Source organism: Bombina bombina, chromosome 1 (assembly GCF_027579735.1).
Source record: "Bombina bombina isolate aBomBom1 chromosome 1, aBomBom1.pri, whole genome shotgun sequence".
In the NCBI taxonomy this organism is placed as follows: Eukaryota; Metazoa; Chordata; class Amphibia; order Anura; family Bombinatoridae; genus Bombina; species Bombina bombina.
This window is the reverse complement of record NC_069499.1, coordinates 517616400-517640760: the sequence shown is the minus strand read 5'-3', so window position 1 is coordinate 517640760 and position 24361 is coordinate 517616400. Positions and strand designations below refer to the sequence as shown.

General features: G+C 41.4%; 1 protein-coding gene across 4 annotated transcripts in view; it reads right to left on the bottom strand.

Moving 5' to 3' along the window:
• NAB1 (NGFI-A binding protein 1) overlaps window positions 1-24361 on the bottom strand; it is a 94313-nt gene that overhangs the window by 36457 nt on the left and 33495 nt on the right. For all 4 annotated transcript variants that reach the window (XM_053698619.1, XM_053698620.1, XM_053698621.1 and 1 more), the window contains exon 3: window positions 290-423. In XM_053698619.1, the coding sequence (XP_053554594.1) occupies window positions 290-423 (134 nt within the window). The remainder of the gene's footprint in view (window positions 1-289; window positions 424-24361) is intronic.

The following is a 24361-nucleotide window of genomic DNA, read 5'->3' as shown; positions in this document are numbered from 1 at the left end:
TTGTACTCCTAAATATTAAAAATCATATCCACAATTAAGCTTCACAAAACAATTTGTATTTGCACATAAAGAAAATAATATTTCATAAACATTAGCAAATCTCAAAAACATAATGAAACACACTAGAGAGCAGATTTCTCAAATTATTTTTTTTTAACACAGATATTAAGAACCTAGAAAAAGGTTTCACAGAACCACACTGTGATTATCACTTAGTGATCCTGTAAAGTTTCTATTTTCGCGGCTCTGTAGTAAAGAATTCTCTCTCATGCTGTCTCCAACAACGTACTTTGTAGCTCTATACGTGTACTTGTACGTTACTTCACGGGAAATCTGGCGTGCAAGTGTGAAAAGCTCATCTCTCCTGGTCAGTAGAGCGATGTCCTTCATGCAAAGCTGAGCGGCTGCTTCGTTTACTGTTAGCTAACAGAGCAAAAAAAAATAATAATAATCAATGTTTGCAAAGTAGTGTATGCTTCCAGTTGTGTCATGTACATGAAATGGTTTCCCATCTATTGTTAAAAGAATGTTTTATAAACTCCCCTGCTCAAGGAAACACTAGTAGTTTAAGTTTTCTGTGGGTGACTGTACAGATCTGAGATGTGCTTTAAAACGATCTACTGTATCTCACCATACTGCTGTTCTAAAATACATTTAGAATAACTATTACTATGTATGTAAACAAAAGCCAAAAGAAGAAATCATACTCCTAGTGAGGGGTTGGAGATATATGCACTATATATAAGAAAGAACACTTTTTTAGAGAGAGAGAGTGATAAAATAAGGAGGTCTGCTCTCCCTACAGACTCAGCCCAAACAAATGTGTTGTGGTTTCAAAGGGCAAAAAAAATAAAATAAGCTATTTGATACAATAAAAAGAGCAATCTCCCACTAAATCAAATTTCTGAGAACAATCTTATGTCTTCCGGAGCAGCTTAAACAAGTTACCTTGGTGCTGGGAGGCAATTTTAACATGGTGTGGGAATGGGATCCGGCTTTAGACAAGCGAGTACCTGTAGGTATAGTAGTAGACTCTTATACTAAGACCTCTGCAGCTAAATTTAGAGATCTTATCTTTCTTTACCCTACTAATCCTACTCAAGGTTAGATTACTTTTTTGTTAGATTACTTAAAGACTCTATAATCCATATTCGCTCGTGGTTTGACCAAGACACTGTCTCTTTCACAATGCAGGGATCTGACTCAATGTCAGTTCGACCTACATGGAAAGTCCCCATATATGTTCAATTGCTTAAAGAAAATATATATACAAAGTTCAAGTTCCAAAGGGTAAAGTTCCGTTAGACAAAAAACACACTGATATATATCAGTGAATAAAGGTAGATAGAAAACTGCTGATAGAAAACACCCCCTTTAAATGTGTATATTCAGATACGTATACACTTAAACCCACCTCACAGAAGATTTCCAATATAGGTGCAGCTTACTTCAGAGCTCCAGCCACAATACAGATACGGTAAAACAAACCGTCCACTTTACATCAAATGCAATTGAGAGCCACGCTTATGGAGAATGTGATACAACGGAAGCCGTGCTCCCATAAGGCATTAACGCCTTAAACTCACCACCCGGGGTGCATCAATCATCATCTCCTCCTCTGGCTCAGTTTAGGATCCTAGGTGGGTGAAGGCTGTATCACGGAGCTCACTCGATAGCCACAGCGGCGTCCCTGTGAGGCGTCCCACTATGCGGGAGGGGTGTGTGTCAGATGACACATGGTATCCGTGAACCAATCCGGAGCAGAAAAGACACTTGTAAGGAATCCCTTAGGAGAACTTCGGAGCCGGTGTCCAAGAAACCACTGCTGCAGCCCAGAAAATAAGCAGCAAACAGACAAAGTTGTTGGAGACAGCGGTTGTTGTATAAAATCACAGTCTTTATTTAAACATAGTTAAAAGTAGAAGCGTTCCAGAGATCACACAGGTACAACACAGCAATGGGTCCGCTAACATGTTTCGGCCTCAGGCCGTAATCATAGCTAAAGGACAAAGCACCTGAACCACTTAAAAAAGGCACCAGGATAACCCTGATTGGGTAAAATCAAAAACAAGCTGTGTGTTAACTTTAACTCTATGAGTACTTATACAAATAATACTTTAGCCATTTAGCCAGGTGGCGAGTTTAAGGCGTTAATGCCTTATGGGAGCACGGCTTCCGTTGTATCGCATTCTCCATAAGCGTGGCTCTCAATTGCATTTGATGTAAAGTGGACGGTTTGTTTTACCGTATCTGTATTGTGGCTGGAGCTCTGAAGTAAGCTGCACCTATATTGGAAATCTTCTGTGAGGCGGGTATAAGTGTATAGGTATCTGAATATACACATTTAAAGGGGGTGTTTTCTATCAGCAGTTTTCTATCTACCTTTATTCACTGCTATATCAGGGTGTTTTTTGTCTAACAGAACTTTACCCTTTGGAACTTGAACTTTGTATATATATTTTCTTTAAGCAATTGAACATATATGGACAGCAACTGTGAATTATTCTTTGTCAGCTCTTTTTGAAGAAATGGAGAAATGACTGATTAGGGAGCACAAGCTCCAATGGGACATATGGACACTAGAAACATATATTAAACTTAAGATCATACCACGTGGGCTAAGATTGAAAAAATTTCCCACTTTTGATGTTGTTGATACTGTTTTTATTGCCGCCTGGAATGATATTTTGTCTGATTGCTCAGTTCGTTTAATGTTGTTGCTAGTCTCTTACAAATCTAATCTTCTTAAAACTACTAGAGAGGAGATAGGGGAATTACAAAACGAAATGAATTCACGGCAGTTGGAAACTAGTTTTGCAAAATTTGATGGTATATTGAAAGTAGTGGTAGCAAAAGTGAAAGATTCAGTTCTTGAGATTAAACACACAAAATTTGTAAGGGATCAGACCGACTACAGTAACAACACTGTGTATTCATGGAAACGCTCAGATAGAGCTATGTATAGAAGACAGTCCAGGGGTAGGTCTAGAAACAGACGCAACAATAAAAACACTACAAGCCTAGCACCCATACATAACACAGAGGCTAAGCGAGTAACATATTCTGACACTGATTTTGAGTCAGGGGAGGAAGCTGGGGCCTCTAGTGGCGAGGAACTCCCCAGAAGCATTCTGAAAAATAAACAGCCTGTATTAGCACAAAATACTCATGCTTTGACCACCTCTGATCATCATCAGCCTCAAACAGCCTCTTCCAATTCAAAAAGTGTTGATTCTAGAAACCATACTTCGAATTATGTGGAGGAAGGTGCAGGAGCCTCTGCTATGCAAACAAGTGTGTCTGCTGATGATCAGAGAAGGATAGAGCAGGTTTTTTCTCTCCCTCCACAACGCACTGGAATAGGGCAAACAGGTCAGGGACATTATCACCTAAGAGGTCAGAGAGGGAAACAAAAATACAAGTAAATAATGTTATAAATCTATCTAAATACACACTTTCAGATTCACAAGTTTCTCTTCTAGGTCGAGGTTTGAATTTTGCACCCATCAACCATTTCAATGTCTTCAATACCATTTTGGATGTTAATAAACTAATACGAAACATGACTTTACAGAAACATTTTTTTACTGAACCATCTGGATTTTCAGATAATAGGGTGGAACCAATAGGTGATTGTCTACCCCATGTTTTGCGTACTGGTAAATTAACATTCAGTGAAACCTGTGATGTGATCAATATGGAATGTTTGTCCCGGGAGACCGTGCCAAGCACATATAGGGAGAGTGTTAATTCCTCCAGTGGTTTTCAAAATAGGTCATTGTTTTACCCAATTCACACGAGAGGTAATACTTTGGAGACTTTCTTTAAACGTGTGGAGAGGGATCTCATTAAACTTAAGAATTCTGTTGGATATCAAGCCCCCAATCTGTCTGGACCAGAGAGAGCTGCCCTTAAAGAGCTACAAGAGAATCATGATATTGTCATACGTACAGCGGATAAGGGTGGCTCTGTCGTGGTTCTGGACAGACTGGACTATGTTAATGAGGCTTTACGCCAACTTAATAACATTGAGGACTATATTCCCCTACCTAGGGACCCCACTGTTGACTTCAAAAATAGAATTTATGTTTACCTGATAAATTTCTTTCTCCTACGGTGTGTCCGGTCCACGGCTTCATCCTTACTTGTGGGAATATTCTCTTCCCCTACAGGAAATGGCAAAGGGAGCACACAGCAAAAGCTGTCCATATAGTCCCCCCTCTGGCTCCGCCCCCAGTCATTCGACCGACGGTTAGGAGAAAAAGGAGAAACCATAGGGTGCTGTGGTGACTGTAGTGTACAGAAATAATTTTTTTTAAACCTGACTAAAAAGCCAGGGCGGGCTGTGGACCGGACACACCGTAGGAGAAAGAAATTTATCAGGTAAACATAAATTCCGTTTTCTCCTACATTGGTGTGTCCGGTCCACGGCTTCATCCTTACTTGTGGGAACCAATACCAAAAGCTTTAGGACACGGATGAAGGGAGGGAACAAGTCAGGTTACCTAAACGGAAGGCACCACAGCTTGCAAAACCTTTCTCCCAAAAATAGCCTCCGAAGAAGCATAAGTATCGAATTTGTAAAATTTGGCAAAAGTATGCAGAGAAGACCAAGTCGCTGCCTTACAGATCTGATCAACAGAAGCCTCGTTCTTGAAGGCCCATGTGGAAGCCACAGCTCTAGTAGAGTGAGCTGTAATTCGTTCAGGAGGCTGCCTTCCGGCAGTCTCATAAGCCAATCGGATGATGCTTTTCAGCCAAAAGGAAAGAGAGGTAGCAGTAGCTTTCTGCCCTCTCCTCTTACCAGAATAAACGACAAACAAGGATGATGTCTGTCTGAAATCCTTTGTTGCTTCTAAATAGAATTTTAAAGCACGGACCACATCTAAGTTGTGTAACAAACGTTCCTTCTTCGAAACTGGATTCAGACACAGAGAAGGAACAACTATTTCCTGGTTAATATTCCTGTTGGAAACCACTTTTGGAAGGAAACCAGGTTTGGTACGCAAAACAACCTTATCTGTATGGAATACCAGATAGGGTGAAGTACACTGCAAAGCAGACAATTCGGAAACTCTTCTAGCAGAAGAAATAGCAACCAAAAACAGAACTTTCCAAGATAGTAACTTAATATCTATGGAATGTAAAGGTTCAAATGGAACCCCTTGAAGAACTGAAAGAACTAAGTTTAGACTCCATGGAGGAGTCATGGGTCTGTAGACAGGCTTGATTCTGACTAAGGCCTGTACAAACACCTGTACATCTGGCATTGCTGCCAGACGTTTGTGCAACAAAACAGACAGAGCAGATATGTGTCCTTTAAGGGAACTCGCTGACAACCCTTTATCCAAACCCTCTTGGAGAAAGGAAAGTATCCTAGGAATTTTAATTTTACTCCAAGAGAATCCCTTGGATTCGCACCAACAGATATATTTTTTCCATATCTTATGGTAAATTTTCCTAGTCACAGGTTTTCTGGCTTGGACCAGAGTATCTATAACTGAATCTGAAAACCCACGCTTAGATAAAATCAAGCGTTCAATTTCCAAGCAGTCAGTTGCAGAGAGACTAGATTTGGATGTTCGAATGGACCTTGTACTAGAAGATCCTGTCTCAAAGGTAGCTTCCATGGTGGAGCCGATGACATATTCACCAGGTCTGCATACCAAGTCCTGCGTGGCCACGCAGGAGCTATCAGAATCACCAAGGCCTTCTCCTGTTTGATCCTGGCTACAAGCCTGGGAAGGAGAGGGAACGGTGGAAACACATAAGCTAGGTTGAACGACCAAGGCGCCACCAATGCATCCACTAGTGTCGCCTTGGGATCCCTGGATCTGGACCCGTAGCGAGGAACCTTGGAGTTCTGACAGGACGCCATCAGATCCATGTCTGGAATGCCCCATAGTCGAGTTAACTGGGCAAAGACCTCCGGGTGGAGTTCCCACTCCCCCGGATGGAAAGTCTGACGACTCAAATAATCCGCCTCCCTGTTGTCTACTCCTGGGATGTGAATTGCAGAAAGATGGCAGGAGTGATCCTCCGCCCATTTGATGATCTTGGATACCTCTCTCATCGCCAAGGAACTCTTTGTTCCCCCCTGATGATTGATGTACGCTACAGTCGTCATGTTGTCCGACTGAAATCTTATGAATCTGGCCTTCGCTAGTTGAGGCCAAGCCAGGAGCGCATTGAATATCGCTCTCCGTTCCAAAATGTTTATCGGGAGAAGAGACTCTTCCCGAGACCATAGACCCTGAGCTTTCAGGGAGTCCCAGATCGCGCCCCAGTCTAAGAGACTGGCATCGGTCGTGACAATGACCCACTCTAGCCTGCGGAAACTCATTCCCTGAGACAGGTGATCTTGAGTCAACCACCAGCGGAGTGATTCTCTGGTTAACTGGTCTACTTGAATCTGGGGAGACAAATCTGCATAATCCCCATTCCATTGTTTGAGCATGCACAGTTGTAATGGTCTTAGATGAATTCGAGCAAAAGGAACCACGTCCATTGCTGCAACCATTAATCCTATTACCTCCATGCACTGAGCTATGGAAGGCTGAGGAATAGATTGAAGAACTTGACAAGCGTTTAGAAGCTTTAACTTTCTGACCTCTGTCAGAAAAATCTTCATTTCTACAGAATCTATTATTGTTCCTAGAAAAGGAACCCTTGTGGACGGGGACAGGGAACTCTTTTCTGTGTTCACCTTCCACCCGTGAGACCTGAGAAAGGCCAAAACAATGTCTGTATGAGCCTTTGCTTTGGAAAGTGACGACGCTTGGATTAGAATGTCGTCTAGGTAAGGTGCTACAGAAATGCCCCTCGGCCTTAGAACCGCTAGAAGGGACCCTAGTACCTTTGTGAAAATTCTGGGAGCAGTGGCTAAACCGAATGGAAGAGCCACGAACTGGTAATGTTTGTCCAGAAAGGCGAACCTTAGGAATTGATGGTGATCTTTGTGGATAGGAATATGCAGTTACGCATCCTTTAAGTCCACGGTAGTCATATATTGACCCTCCTGGATTGTTGGTAAGATCGTCCGAATGGTTTCCATTTTGAATGATGGAACTCTGAGGAATTGTTTAATATTTTTAAATCCAGAATTGGCCTGAAAGTTCCCTCTTTTTTGGGAACTACAAACAGGTTTGAGTAAAAACCCAGACCTTGTTCCGCTGTTGGAACTGGGTGTATCACTCCCATCTTTAATAGGTCTCCTACGCAATGTAAGAATGCCTGTCTCTTTATCTGGTCTGAAGATAAGCGAGACATGTGGAACCTTCCCCTTGGAGGGAGTTCCTTGATACCCCTGAGAGACAATTTCTAGTGCCCAGGGATCCGGAACATCTCTTGCCCAAGCCTGAGCAAAGAGAGAAAGTCTGCCCCCTACTAGATCCGGTCCCGGATCGGGGGCTACCCTTTCATGCTGTCTCGGTAGCAGCAGCAGGCTTCTTGGCCTGTTTACCCTTGTTCCAGCCTTGCAATGGTTTCCATGCTGGTTTAGGCTGGGAAGCGTTACCCTCTTGTCTAGAGGCTGCAGAGTTAGAAGCCGGTCCATTCCTGAAATTGCGAAAGGAACGAAAATTAGACTTGTTCTTAGCCTTGAAAGGCCTATCCTGTGGGAGGGCATGGCCCTTTCCCCCAGTGATGTCAGAAATAATCTCCTTCAATTCTGGCCTGAAAAGGGTCTTACCTTTGAAAGGAATATTAAGTAATTTTGTTTTGGACGACACATCCGTCGATCAAGATTTTAGCCAAAGCGCCCTGCGCGCCACTATTGCAAAACCTGAGTTTTTCGCCGCTAATTTTGCTAATTGAAAAGCGGCATCCAAAATAAAGGAATTAGCCAACTTTAGTGCGTGAATTTACACCCCAGGGGGGGGCGGAGGTAGCCACGCAGGATGATGGCTGCCTTTTGAAAGAGCTCTCATCTCCAACTCCGGCTCAAAGCTCCCTAATAGGGTGCGATTCCCCTTAAAACCCCCCTAACCCCTACAGGGAACATCACTAGAGACCCTCCTCAAGACCCGGTATGAGTCAATTGCAGCTTTAACCCTGTGTTCAGCCTCCCTCAGCTCTGCAGCTCGCAAAGACGCCACATGCTATCATACTACGGAGGCCTCACCCCTGATCTCAACACCTGCCTCCCCATCAAACATCGGAACTAAAGACTCACAAGTACCCGAGAGCGGGCTCTCACAGATAGAAGTGCGCACCGGACTTACCCGCAATCGCCCTCACTGCCGCCCCGCTGCCCGACATTTCTCTACCACGTGGCTTACTACGGAGGCCTGAGACAGTTTGCATGTAACACGTCCGCAGCGGTGGCCTCAAGATCTCTCCTCACAGTCAGTACCAGCTATTACGCACTCAGCTACCACACACTCCCGATCAATACCCCCCTTCAGAATCAGCACACAGGGGGCAAAATAAGGCTTATGTAGGAGGGCTGAGCTGACAGAGTCACTTCTTCATAGGGGCTAACAAGCAGGGTATAAAGAATTAACGTTATGGTACCGGTCTAATACCCCCTACAGTCTATTGCTAAAAGGGTTAAAAAAACGGACTGCGTTCTCCTTTTTTCATTTTAAACACCTTTCCACTGAATACCTCTTTGTGGCATAAGCACTGCTCTTACTTAACACGGTGTATTACTGGGTCAGACGTTTTTATCTATTAAAAGGCAAACACTTTGCTTATATCAGACAGGAAGAGTTTATAAAGTATGATGCTGCAACTTAAACGTTAAAGGGTCACCTAGTAAATACAGCAGACAGGACAACCTGCCACATAGCAACCTTATAATCAGTTTTTGCTGTTGCTCACTTTATTTTAAGCATCTGTAACTACATCATTGGCCATTTATGTAATGCCTTGCAAAAGGCAGGCCAAATCAGAAAAAATGAATCCCACTAAGACCCTCAACCATTACCTCAAGCCCTCAGGGGCCTCAGCACCCATTTGCTCAGAGAGTGAACCAATCTCTGCAACACCAACAATGAGCAACCCCATACCTGCAGAAACACCCTCCAACATGTTTGTCACTAAAACTGACATACTTCATCTCTCATCTAAGGAAGATGTTAAAGAAATTCTCCAAGAAATGAGAAACCTTTTTGGTGATTTATGTAAAGATATGGGGGCGCTTGACCAGAGAGTTACAGATCTAGAAGAGAAGCAAGAGACCATGGATAGTACATGTCAACAGATTTCACTTCATATCTCAGACCAAGACCGCAAGATTAACGCTATGGCCGACAAATTGGAAGACCTTGAAAATAGGTGTCGACGCAACAATCTGCGTATCTGGGGTGTCTCAGAGACTGTATTTCCCCCCGCCATAGAAGGATATTTACAGGCTCTCTTCAAAATTATAAGAGATAACCCAACTGCAGAGAATATGTCTATTGAAAGGGCACATAGGGCGGTAAGACCCAAACCCCCCCCCCAAAGCCCCACCCAGGGATATTATAGTTAAATTTTCAAGGTATAAAGATAAGGAAGAGCTCCTCCGGTGCGCTAGATCAAAGCACCCTATTTTCCACGCTGGTGAGGAGATCTCTTTATTTCCTGATCTATCTCAAGCAACCCTCCAGAAGCGTCGAGAACTGGCACCTATTACGGCAACCCTGAGAGATCGCAAAATACAGTACAGATGGGGGTTTACAGTATCCTTGATAGTTTTGAACAACAACAGAACACTGACCTATAGACCCGGAGACGACATTCAAGCTTTTTGCAAAGAACTTTCCATACCATACTCTGACCCAGCAACAGCTAGCACTACTCATCCCCCCTTGAGGTCCTCCCTGGCTCTGAGGCCTACCACTTCAAGTGATGACCTTCACTAAGGCGGACTTACATTCACTGCTACATGAAACCTGACCTCTGTGCCCAGTCACACAGGGGTGCCAATACCATGTTAAACCCCCAGACAGGGGGACAACTCTACAGAACTAATGATCTCTCTGACCTTCTCCTTTACGGAGACTGTATCCTTTTGAAAATGTTCATATTGGCAGATTCATTATGCCACACAAAAACTGTTTTCCAATGTTTTAGATCGTTTACATATCACTGTGTTAATGTTCAAGCTTGTTTACTTGACCTGCTGTTCTAATCTGTTTTCCCTTCTAGGTTCACTCTATAGAGCAATGTCTTGTTTTGTTTTTTTACTGTGTATGCTCCAGAGTACAGGTTGTTGATAATTTCTTAATCTCACTATCTACTACACTTTGCTCTCTTACCTGAAAGTAAAACTTTAGGATCTGCCCAATCTATTTAGCAACACCAACTCAGAAAGTATCCCCCACTATGGGAGATGCACTTAGATCTTTGACCTCACATATTACCAGATTCTACAAAACCTTCCTGGGAACACGGTTTCGGAACACAGTGAGAAATATTTCCGCACTAAAGCATTATCTCTTTTATATGTAACATGACTTCCCCATACCCCAAATATTGAGATATGTAGTTCCACTCCCCCTCCCTTCCTCCCACCACCCTAATTGCACACTACTTAGCTCTAAATCTCAGTAAATTTGAATCTTTTCCACCCGGAGAAGGAGATACTTCCCCTCAGTAGTTCCTTTTCTTGTACTTTTTCTTACTCTTTTCATAAGGTTATCCTTTTTGTCTTCCCTTACTCTCATACTAATCCTTTCTCACTCTCTTCCATTAACTTCTTGCCCTCTTTGACTTGTGGTACCCCTCTTCTGGTGTTTCCTTTTTCCTTCTTTTTTTTTTTTTTTTCTTCCCCTCCCACCTTCCCCTTGCACCTACACCTTACTCACGCATAGAGAACCTAAATGGAATACTCCCCACTTCCCCATGGCTTATTTTGCCTCAGGACCCCAAAAGAAATGCGGGGTTGGCATCATGATTCACAGGTCCCTGCCCCTCCAAATTTCTCAAGTTGACAGAGACCCTGATGGCCGCTATATCCTTCTGACGGGGCTGCTTTTTGGTCAACAATTGTCAATACTGAATATTTATGCACCAAATCAAGTGCAAAATTCCTTTTTTAAGAAAATCTCAAACATGATATTAGACCAGGCTAAGGGTACACTCTTTCTCGCTGGAGATTTTAACATAGCATTTGACCCTACCCTGGACTCCTCAAAGGGGACCTCATCTATACCTAAGACTGCCCTTAAAACAATCAGAAATACTTTCTCTAAACTTGCTCTACATGACGTATGGAGGACCTTACACCCTCAGACTAAAGACTACACTTTCTACTCGACTCCACACGACTGCTATACTAGGATTGACCATATACTGACTGACGCCAACGGCCTCGCTTTGGTTGACCGTTGTGAGATCGGACATATTACCTGGACAGACCATGCCCCAGTTTCCTGCTCCATCTTATGGCCTGACCTCCCAATCACAACTAAGATATGGAGGTTAGATGAATCCCTTCTTGACAACCCTGTCACACTCAGAGTTTGAGAGAGATATCACGGAATACTTCTTACTAAACAGTAACTCTACCACATCTCTCCAATGCGAATGGGAAGCACACAAAACGGTATTGCGAGGTATATTTATCAAACAAAAAGCTAAGATCCTCAGACAATCCAGAGAAAAACACTCACAACTCCTAGATAAAATCAGCACACTAGAAAGGGCACACAAACAGGATATAACCAACGACAATCTTAAGCGTGACCTCCTTCAGGCCAGATCTGACCTCAAATCTCATTTGACAACCACATACCAGCGCCACGCCCTCTGCCTGAGACAACATTTTTATGAAGGCGGTGACAAACCTGGTAAACTCCTGGCCAGGTGTTTACGAAGGAGGCAGTTGGCCTCCTACATTCACACATTACAATCCCCAGACGGTTCAATGATTAAATGCAACAAGCAGATTGCATCCAGTTTCAGACAATATTATAACTCGTTATACAATATCCCAAACACAGATATCCTTCCATCAGCAAACAAGCCCCCAATAGCATTTGAGGAACACCTTGACACTTATTTTAATGACCTAGGTTTACCTACATTAGATGAGGCTGGCAAAGACCATCTTACCCTACCCATTACATTAGAAGAAATTCACCAGGCTATCAAAGAGTCCCCGTCGGGAAAAAGTCCTGGACCGGACGGCTTCTCGATGGGGTATTACAAGAAATTCTCGGAAGTATTAGCCCCTCACCTCCTCACGCTATTTAACGACCTGCAGAAGAACCCCACATTATCTAGAGGCCTCCTCGAAGCACACATAACTGTAATACCAAAACAAGGAAAACCCCCTACATCCCCTGCTAACTTTAGACCCATCTCTTTAATAAACACAGACATGAAAATCCTTGCTAAAATCCTTGCTACCAGATTAAATAAATATCTCCCTAGCCTGATATCCTGTGACCAATCTGGGTTTATACCCGGCAGAGAAGCACGTGATAATGTTATTAAAACCATTCAATTAATAAACTTTGCCAGGGCGTCGGGCAAACCACTAGCCCTCTTCTCGACCGACGCGGAGAAGGCCTTCGACCGTGTTCGTTGGTCTTTTCTGCGGAGGTCTATGAAAGAGATGGGAATCCCTGAATCCTTTCTGAACATGACCTTTGCCTTATACTCCAGTCCTAATACCAAGATTAGGGTGAATAACACTTTATCAGAGTCTTTTCCCATTAATAACGGGACCAGACAAGGCTGCCCGCTATCCCCGCTCCTCTTTGCTATTTCCATCGAAGTCTTGGCACAAAAGGTCAGAAATAATAACGCCATCAAAGGACTTAAGATAGGCCAACTTGAACATAAACAGGCGCTTTACGCTGACGATATCCTTTTTTCTTTAACAGAAGCAGAAAAATCAATCCCAGAACTGCTGTCCGAGTTAGACGATTATGGCAAGGTCTCCAACTTTAAACTGAACATTTTGAAGTCCGAAATCCTAAACATCAAACCCCCCCCCCATTACTACACCAAATTAGAGATACCTACAGAGTCCCTCTGGCCCGACACAAACTAAAATATCTTGGGGTACATTTGACAACAACTACACAAGAACTAATCAAACACAATTATGGCCATCTGAAAACTGACATTGCGCGAGACTTATCCTCTTGGCGCAATAAACCCATCTCTTGGTTGGGTAGGATTGGAGTGGTGAAAATGAATGTTCTCCCTCGGATCCTTTACCTGATGCAAACCCTTCCTATACCTCTCCACGATAATTACTTTACACAGTTACAAAGGGTGATAGACCAATTTATATGGGCAGGCACAAAACCGAGAGTCCCAAAGAAAACGCAATACTTACCGAGAGACAAAGGGGGGCTGGGGATTCCTAATCTTAGGGCCTACAAACACGCAATTGTACTTCGTCATGTAGTAGAATGGGCACACAATTCTGACAATAAGATGTGGATCCGACTTGACAGAGACATTTTTAAACTGAGAAATACTTCAACTCTCGCCTGGACACCACAATCACAGAGACCTAAAAACATACAATATTATTTTATTACAGCAAACATATTATCTGAATGGGACAAGCTCCTGGCCACCAGCACTCATATATGCTCTAGATTCGCCCCACTCTCACCGCTCCTGGAGAATGTAGACATTCCCTACCATGCGCTCAGAAATAGAATACCTTTCCCCTATCCTCTTAGAACAGGCAATATCCATTTTGTCTCTGAAGGAGGTAGAATGAAATCTCAAACAACCCTAGCAGAATCCCATGGGGAGATATTCTCCTCATGGCTCCATTACAACCAACTGCTGCACTTTATCTCTCACCACAAACACAGACAAGATTTTGGCTGAGAACTTACATACTTTGAAAATCTGTGTATACAACCTAGTCACCCTGAACACCTGATCTCTAAGCTATACAAAATAACAGTCGGGGACCCCAACACTTCTCTACCTTCTTATACGATCGCGTGGCAGAGAGAATTAGACCGTGAAATCGTTTAAGTTAATCAAACACTCCTCTGTCTCCGCAAAGGTACAGGAAATCCAACTAAAACTACTTTGCCACTGGTATCTTACCCCGGCACGGCTTTGTAAAATGTATCCCAGACTGACAAATACCTGCTGGAGGGGTTGTGGGGGAGAGGGCACCCTTCTACACATATGGTGGGGATGTCCGCACTTATTGAATTTCTGGACAGCGGTATTCCACGCGATAAAGGAAGTTTTGGGCACGGCGATCCCCATGGTCCCAGAGGTACTGCTGTTTTGTTCCCTGCCCAGACTTGCGGGTCAAGGCAAACTAGCTCTTCTGCTGCTAATGCTGACAGCGGCCAAAAAACTCATTCCAAAATACTGGAAATCCCAAATAGTCCCTTCTGTTCAGGAATGGAAAGATCAAGTCTGTGATCTCCTACTGTTAGAAAGGTACCACTACCTAAAAACTCACAGACTGGACCTGCACGAACTGATGGTTGCATACTGGAAAGGCACAATATAATGGGCCCACTCTCAGCACACCCTCCACTAGTAGCCACAACCACTACTCCCCCCTCCTTCCCCTCCCCCCCCTCTCATTTCACTTTTCAACTCCCTCTCCCCCCTTAAGGTTCCTATCCCCCCTTTTTTTTCTTTATTTTTTATTTTTTTTTCTTCTCTTTTTCCTCTTCTCCTCTCTTCTCTCTCTCTGGCTATCCTCTGCTTTCTCTCCTCATAGAGTTCTTCCTCCAGAACCCTCTGGAGCAAAATTTTGGTCTTCTCATGTATATAGTAAACAAGGTTACTTCTGAGTTTAAAACTAAAAAATTTGAAGAAGATTTGGCAATTGTTTGAGGATATGATGTGAAAATTATTGTGACTCTGGACTTTTGACAACATAGTTTGCAGATCGAATTCTTGCGGTTCATTTTGTCTTACAAATAAGCCTACCACTATTATAAAAATTTAGACTTTACGGTCTGTTAGGCTAACACTGTTCATGTATACCTCATTTATGTATAATGTCTATTTTGTCATATCCTCTTTGAAATATATTTCAATAATATTTTGTTGAAAAAAAATAAAAATAAATTTACACCCCAGTGTCTTAATGCTTTGAAAGTATTGCACACCAAATATGAAGTTTCTAGACCCTTAAATAAGCAAACCGGAGCTAATTGTTCAATTAACCGGTTTAAACACACTACAGTCCCTGCCACAGACTTTGCTGCGGCTTTTACCTTCCTTATTCACCACAGAAATAAGCCTTCCGGAGTCTGTTTCTCAGCCACAGGACCCTCTCACATGAAGCTGCATGCACTGCCTTTGGAAGTAACTGCGCAACTGAGGCGAGAAAATGAGGCCTCCTCCCTCTGCATACCAGAGTGAAGGGGCCTTCCTGACTAGATTAGGCGTCTAAACCAATGCCAGGCATATTTAAAACGTTCCCAAAAGTGTTTCTAGTTCATAAAACACTCCAAATATCATAAGAATATGATATAAGCAAATCGATTTAGCCCACAATAGTGTCAACCAGTATAGAGCCCAATGTATAAGCCTTTAATCTGTTACTGAGTCTAAGAAAATGGCTTACCGGTCCCATGAGGGAAAACTGACAGTCTTCTAGCATTACTATGTGTTGTTAGAAAAGAGACTGGTCATACCTGAAGCAGATAAGTCTGCAAACTGTTACCCCCAACTGAAGTTCTCTGGTTTCAACAGTCCTGCGTGGTAACAGCAATGGATTTTAGTTACTGGTGCTAAAATCATACTCCTCTTTTAACAGAACTCTTCATCACTTTCTGTTGTAGAGTAAATAGTACAAACCGGCACTATTTTAAAATAACAAACTCTTGATAGAAGAAATAAAACTACAACTAACACCACATACTCTTTACCATCCCCGTGGAGATGCTACTTGTTCAGAGCAGGCAAAGAGAATGACTGGGGGGCGGAGCCAGAGGGGGGACTATATGGACAGCTTTTGCTGTGTGCTCCCTTTGCCATTTCCTGTAGGGGAAGAGAATATTCCCACAAGTAAGGATGAAGCCGTGGACCGGACACACCAATGTAGGAGAAAGGGAACTTTTGGGTATACTGGATGATGGGCTGGAGGATGGGCACTACGACCGGAAAACCTTTGAGTTTCTGGTGGTTGACCATCCGGTGGTGCCCATCTTCCACCATCTACCTAAGGTACATAAATCCCTTGAGGACGTGAGAGGTCGCCCTATAGTTAGTGGGATTGGTTCACTCACTGAGCACGTTTCACAGTGGGTGGATAACCTTTTGCAGCCTCTTGTTAAGAATTTGTACAGCTACATTCAGGATACTAAAGAGGTTATATGTATATTTGAGGATATGAGATGGCAACATAATAGCCATAAATGGGCCACTATTGATGTGGTCGCACTATACTCCTCTATTCCACACGAGGAGGGTCTAACAGCGGTCGATTTCTTTCTAGAATTTTATTCTGATTTTTCTGTTGAGTTTAGATGCTTTATTCTTAGAGCTCTAAAATTTTTGCTCACACACAATTATTTTTCCTTTGATGATGGCTTCTATCTCCAGAGACGTGGGACAGCAATGGGGGCCAAGTTTGCCCCCTCCTATGCCAACCTATTCATGGGTTAGTGGGAGCTGTCCCACATCTATGGAGATGGGAACCCATTCAGAGAGTTTATTTATTTTTACGGCCGCTATATAGATGACCTACTCCTCGTGTGGAGTGGGAGTGAGTCACAGTTTATGTCCTTCATGGCGTACCTCAATTCAAATAACATTGGTTTGAGGTTTACCAGTGAGCTGCAGGAAAGAGAGATCAATTTTCTAGACATTACTGTTAAGGGCATGGAGGATGGCAGTATAGTGACAGATTTACAGGAAGCCCATAGCTGGGAATACCTTGTTACACGCCCGAAGCTGCCATCCCAGACACGTGCCCCATGCTGTGGCAAAGGGCCAATTTATGAGGGTGAAACGTAATTGTTCTTTACCTGAAAAATGTGCAGAACAGTCTCAAGATTTGGCCAAAAGGCTAAAATACAGAGGCTATAGTTCTAGAGTAATTAAAAAGGCTAAGGAACAAGTTGATGACCTGGATAGGTCAAGTGTTCTAGGACTGACGGGTATGACTGCTAATAGGGGTAAAACCACTAATGACCACAATGGAGTAACTTTTGTTACAGAGTTCAGTCAAGAGTACCCGGAAATTTGCAAAATTGTCAAGAAGCATTTTTCGTTTCTAGCAGCTGATGATAAGCTTGAACATTGTGTTTCACAAGGTCTACGCTGCTCTTATAGGAAAACGACCACATTGGGTAACATACTATCTCCATCAGTGTTACCCAAGACTAAACAAAAGTAAAGTTCTTGGCTCACCCATAGAGGCATTTTTAAGTGCCGCAATAAATGCAGGGTGTGTGAGTTTGTGTTGCCATCTGATAGCATTAGATCCGAAGTCACAGGTGAGATTTTTGCTATACAATCCTGCCTCAAATGCACCTCCACATACGTTGTGTATGTACTTAGTTGTATTCTGTGCCATCTACAGTATGTTGGACTTACGACTACTGAGGTAAAGGTGCGCATTCGCAATCATCTCTCTACCATACAAGCTGGAGTAGCTTCTACACCTCTGGTGTAACACTTTGCTAAATGTCATCAAAAAAAGAGTGTGGACTCGCTTAGGTGGCAAGCTATAGAGAGAGTGCTTTGCCCTCCTAGAGGGGGTGATAGAGACAAGCTGCTGCAAAAGAGGGAACTATTCTGGATTTTTAAATTACAAACCCGTGTACCCACCGGCTTAAACTCGGAATATGACCTGATAAATTATTGGCAATAGATTATTGTTGTCACAGGTCATGTTTTCCCTATCATGCAGCAGCTTGTCCTAATCGTGCACCCGTTTGCTAGACTTAAGTCTGTCCAACTTTGTTCTCAGCTCTGTATTTGTTTATTTATTTGTTGGTATATCTATTGGTTTTCATAAATATAATATTATACTATATTATATTATTTTGTTTTCATTTGTGTATATAATCCATTTCAGTATTTTTTCAATGCCTTCTAATTTTATTTCATTTATTTTATTAATCATTATTATTATTTTCTTTTACATTTTATACAGTACATTTTGCTTCCATTTTAGACACTTAGTCTAGATTTCAGATCTTTGTTGCATTTATTAGGCTAGCATATCATGTTCTGATCTGCTTTACTTATACTTTCTGGTCATCTAGCTCCCACTTTAGTCCAATCAGTGGGTATGAACTTTGTCATATTAAACATGTTCTTTTGCTTTTCAATGTATGACCAAATAGAAATGTGACAGTGTGCCCTACATTACATTACTTTATAATTGCATAATTATGTGGTTGTCTAAATATTTAAATGTTGCATTTATGTGCTGTTTCTCTTAAAGTTTTTCAATTCTATCAACTTTATAGTTTGTTAAATAGAATTTGTGCTATTCTTCCCTTACAGACCAATGGCTAAAGTATTATTTGTATAAGTACTCATAGAGTTAAAGTTAACACACAGCTTGTTTTTGATTTTACCCAATCAGGGTTATCCTGGTGCCTTTTTTAAGTGGTTCAGGTGCTTTGTCCTTTAGCTATGATTACGGCCTGAGGCCGAAACATGTTAGCGGACCCATTGCTGTGTTGTACCTGTGTGATCTCTGGAACGCTTCTACTTTTAACTATGTTTAAATAAAGACTGTGATTTTATACAACAACCGCTGTCTGCAACAACTTTGTCTGTTTGCTGCTTATTTTCTGGGCTGCAGCAGTGGTTTCTTGGACACCGGCTCCGAAGTTCTCCTAAGGGATTCCTTACAAGTGTCTTTTCTGCTCCGGATTGGTTCACGGATACCACGTGTCATCTGACACACACCCCTCCCGCATAGTGGGACGCCTCACAGGGACGCCGCTGTGGCTATCGAGTGAGCTCCGTGATACAGCCTTCACCCACCTAGGATCCTAAACTGAGCCAGAGGAGGAGATGATGATTGATGCACCCCGGGTGGTGAGTTTAAGGCGTTAATGCCTTATGGGAGCACGGCTTCCGTTGTATCACATTCTCCATAAGCGTGGCTCTCAATTGCATTTGATGTAAAGTGGACGGTTTGTTTTACCGTATCTGTATTGTGGCTGGAGCTCTGAAGTAAGCTGCACCTATATTGGAAATCTTCTGTGAGGCGGGTTTAAGTGTATACGTATCTGAATATACACATTTAAAGGGGGTGTTTTCTATCAGCAGTTTTCTATCTACCTTTATTCACTGCTATATCAGTGTGTTTTTTGTCTAACAGAACTTTACCCTTTGGAACTTCAACTTTGTGACTGATTCCTCAACATTATTCTCAAGTATCTGCTGATATTGAGTGGAATCCATGCGACCCTCAACTTTAACAAGATTCCCAGTACCGACACTGGCCACACAGCCCCACAGCATGATGGAACATCCACCAAATTTTACTGTGGATAGCAAGTGTTTGTCTTGGAACGCTGTGTTCTTTTGCCGCCATGCGTAACACCCCTTGTTATGACCAAACAACTCAATCTTTGTTTCATAAGTCCACAGCACCTTCTTCCAAAATTAAGCTGGTTTGTCCAAATGTGTGTTTGCATACCTCAAGCGACTGTTTGTGGCGTGGCATCACTCTCCCATACAGCTTCTCATTGTGCAAAGTGCGCTAAATTGTTGAACGATGCACAGTGACACCATCTGCAGCAAGATGATGTTGTAGGTCTTTGGAGGTGGTCTGTGGGCTGTTTTTGACCGTTCTCACCATCCTTTGCCTCTCCAATATTTTACTTTGTCTGCCACTTCTGGCCTTAACAAGAACTGTGCCTGTGGTCTTCCATTTCCTCACTATGTTCCTCACAGTGGACACTGACAGCTTAAATCTCTGCAATAGCTTTTTGTAGCCTTCCCCTAAACCATAATGTTGAACAATCTTTGTTTTCAGGTCATTTGAGAGTTGTTTTGAGGCCCCCATGTTGCCACTCTTCAGAGGAGAGTCAAAGAGAACAACAACTTGCAATTGGCCACCTTAAATACCTTTTCTCATAATTGGATGCACCTGTCTATGAAGTTCAAGGCTTAATGGGCTCATCAAACCAATTGTGTGTTCCAATTAATCAGTGCTAGGTAGTTACAGGTAGTCAAATCAACAAAATGACAAGGGTGCCCAAATTTATACACCTACATCTAATTTCGTTTGGATGCATATTGCACATTTTCTGCTAATCCAATAAACCTCATTTCACTACTGAAATATTACTGTGTCCTTCAGTTATTTGATAGATCAAAATGAAATGGCTGATCCAAACACCCAATTATTTATAAATTAAAAACATGGAAATTGTCAGGGGTGCCTAAACTTTTGCATATGACTGTATATATATATATATATATATATATATATATATATATATACGTATGTACGTATGTATGTATGTATGTATGTATATACACACACACACATATATACATACACACGTACACACATATATACATACACACACAAATATATATATATATATATATATATATATATATATATATATATATATATATATATATATATATATATATATATATATATATATATATATATATATATATAAAGAGAGAAGCGCTCAACCTGGGAGCGAACAATAGCATAATAGCTTGTTCTATGGCTAGTTGCCACCCTAGAAGCAGCCTCTTTTTGCTCAATATGTGCCTTTCACAGAGAAGAACTTTCCTGTAGCATATCAGTCTGATCCTGACTTAACAGTGCAGTCCAGCCCCGAAATACCAGGCAATCCCTCTCTGAACGAGAGAAATGGCAAAACCCCAGACGTACGTTTCGGCCTATTGTGGGCTTCGTCAGTGAGGTGCAGCCATATCCCTCTAGGCACACTGAGCAACGGGTCCACGTCTGGATTCCCGCATCACACTTAGGGAGACTTCCCTAAGTGTCATGATTTGCATAAATAAAAAGGAGAGAAGCGCTCAACCTGGGAACGAACAATAGCATGATAGCTTGAGCTTGTTGTTCGTTCCTGTGAGTGCATTTCTCTCTGTATGTATTTAGTCTCCCTATGGGAAAAAGGGGCAACCAGACGTGGACTCCTTGCTCAGTGTGCTTAGAGGAATAGGGCTACACCTTACTGACGAGGCCCAATGAAGGCCGAAACGATCATCTGGGGTTGCTGTGTTCCTTGTTCAGAGAAGAATTGCCTGGTATTTCGGCGCTGGACTGACTGTAATAGGCGGGATCAGACTGATATACTACAGGAAAGTTCTACTCTGTGAAAAGCATTGCTGGGCTAAAAGAAGTTGCACCAAGGTGGTAAATCCCCATAGAACAGGCTAACAATGGTATTGAGCTTGTTGTTCGTTCCTGTGAGTGCATTTCTCTCTCTCTGTATGTATGTATGTATGTATGTATGTATATGTATATATATATATATATATATATACATATATATATATATATATATATATATATATATATATATATATATATATATATATTATATTATATATTATATATATATATAATATTGCCAAGATGTGCACTCTTCCATCATCTGCCAGGGTGCTAGTAATATACATAGTAACAAAAATGAAGACTTGCACTCGCTGGGTATTTCAAAGATCAAATTTACTGTGACAAGTGTAAAGTTTCGGGAACTTTACATCCCCTTCCTCAGACACAAGTGATACAAAAAGCAATGCCTTTATGGCCAAACATAGTTTAAACCCCACCCCCTAATTAGACAAAAAAAAAAAAAAAACGCCAAAATACGGTTGTCATGGTAACCACTTGGTCACAAAAAAATTATAGTGAAATTTACACATATTGTCTGAGTACATATTACTCGTAGTGTAATTCATCATAATATTGTGACTTATAAATAAGGAACACAGAGACAAACATAGATAACATACAACAAGAGAAATGCACAATACTATACTTCTATGCGCTGAACAGTTATCAGAATGATCACGCTTCCAATTCAATGCATAATCTGCCAGACTCATAGAAATGTGTATTATTTACATTCAATATGGCTTGTAGTACGGACTAAACAGTTATCGGATTAATACACTTCCAATTCAATGCATAACCTGCCAAGCTTATAACCATATAAAAATATAGCCAGCAACCATGTATCTTATTTACATTCAATGTAGCATGTAATGCATGCATAAAAGCGCCACTAACCCCTTACGATTTGACATGTTCCCCACACGCAATCCTGTAGCAGCTGGATCATCGCCATTCCGTCCGTGATACCGGAAGTGGCATGTTCAGTCACAAGGAAGGCATTAGCCAATCAACATGCAGCTATCCGGTTGCCCTGGAAACATAAAACAAAAAACGAACACAGAAACCCCCCAAGGCTATCAAGCGTAATCACTAGTGCATCATATATCTAAATATTATCAGACGTTACTATGTCAGGCACACAGGACCCCCACCTACCAAGTAAGATATAAAGGTTATATGTAGGAATCATCTATAGCCAGTGTCACACACATCCTTATGCACAGTGTTAATTATACTCCAATTGAGCCCAAACGGGCAGACATCTATATATCAAGTGTGATATAGCAATATGGAATACAGCAAATATCACAAGCCTTGGGGGTTTCTGTGTTCGTTTTTTGTTTTGTTGTTTCCAGGGCAACCGGATAGCCACATGTTGATTGGTTAATGCCTTCCTTGTGACTGAACATGTCACTTCCGGTATCACAGACGGAATGGCGATGATCCAGCTGCTACAGGATTGCTCGTGGGAAACATGTCAAATCGTAAGGGGTTAGTGGCGCTTTTATGCATGCATTACATGCTACATTGAATGTAAATAAGATACATGGTTGCTGGCTATATTTATATATGGTTATAAGCTTGGCAGGTTATGCATTGAATTGGAAGCGTATTAATCCGATAACTGTTTAGTCCGTACTACAAGCCATATTGAATGTAAATAATACACATTTCTATGAGTCTGGCAGATTATGCATTGAATTGGAAGCGTGATCATTCTGATAACTGTTCAGCCCATAGAAGTATAGTATTGTGCATTTCTCTTGTTGTATGTTATCTATGTTTGTCTCTGTGTTCCTTATTTATAAGTCACAATATTATGATGAATTACACTACGAGTAATATGTACTCAGACAATATATGTAAATTTCACTATGATGATTTTTTGTGACCAAGTGGTTACCATGAGAACCGTATTTTGGCGTTTTTTTTTTTTGTCTAATTGGGGGGTGGGGTTTAAACTATGTTTGGCCATAAAGGCATTGCTTTTTGTATCACTTGTGTCTGAGGAAGGGGATGTAAAGTTCCCGAACCGTTACACTTGTCACAGTAAATTTGATCTTTGAAATACCCAGCGAGTGCAAGTCTTCATTTTGTTACTATGTATATATATATATATATATATATATATATCGTGTGCAGAATTATATAACATTATTTTCTAGGTTTACTGCCCCTTTAACAATATAACCAAATATTTCAACACAAATCTTACCAAATCTCAATAAATCTAATAGAACTTCCAGAAAAATATAATTAAGCTATTTGGCCCAAAATAGTTTTACAATACTTCAAATAATCAACCAGAGATTGTACACAATTATATTATCAATACAACATCTATCAAATAAAACTGTATTAATACGTCTCATGTAGCCACAAAAGTACATGCAACCTCTATTTTACAGCAACTCCAAATCAATTTCATAAGAGTAAAATACAAAATCTCTCTTTTCCTCTATGGTCAAATTACTTAATTTTGAATATAATTATTCTTACCTAAGCTACCCTAGTCTATGCAATGTTAATTTATAAATACAAAATACCCTTTTAAATCCCAGCTACAATTATACTATAGCTATAGAATAACTTTGATTTAAAATATTAAAATATAATTAACAATCGCTTATACTTTACTAGCTCCAATGAGAGTTCAATCTCCCTGATAACTCTATTGTCATATGTGGGGAAATATTGCACCAATTTTGGAAGAGAATTAAGCCCAATAATCTCTTATCAGAAAGAGGATTCCAACAGGTTTTTCTTACAAAGACTGTACGGCAAAGGTCAGTTAGTAAGTCACCAAACAAAGCAGCAAGAGCCCTCTCTCTGTGCAAGGAGTTTTTGTCCGAGACCAAACTCTTCCCGATTTCTTAATCGCCCAATAGAATTTGTGTACGCCCTTAACTCTCATTGGCTACTGGGAATGCCACTTTGTAATCCAATTTCCTTAATGGGATACCTTTGGCTGCAATTCTCGCGCTGGACACCAGGGGAACAATAGGCAACGGAATTTAGCTTCATTAGTAAATACTACATAAAAATATATTTTCTCATTTATTTTTAAAGTGTTCATTTAATACACTTATATTTTCTATCTCAAACTATTTGGTT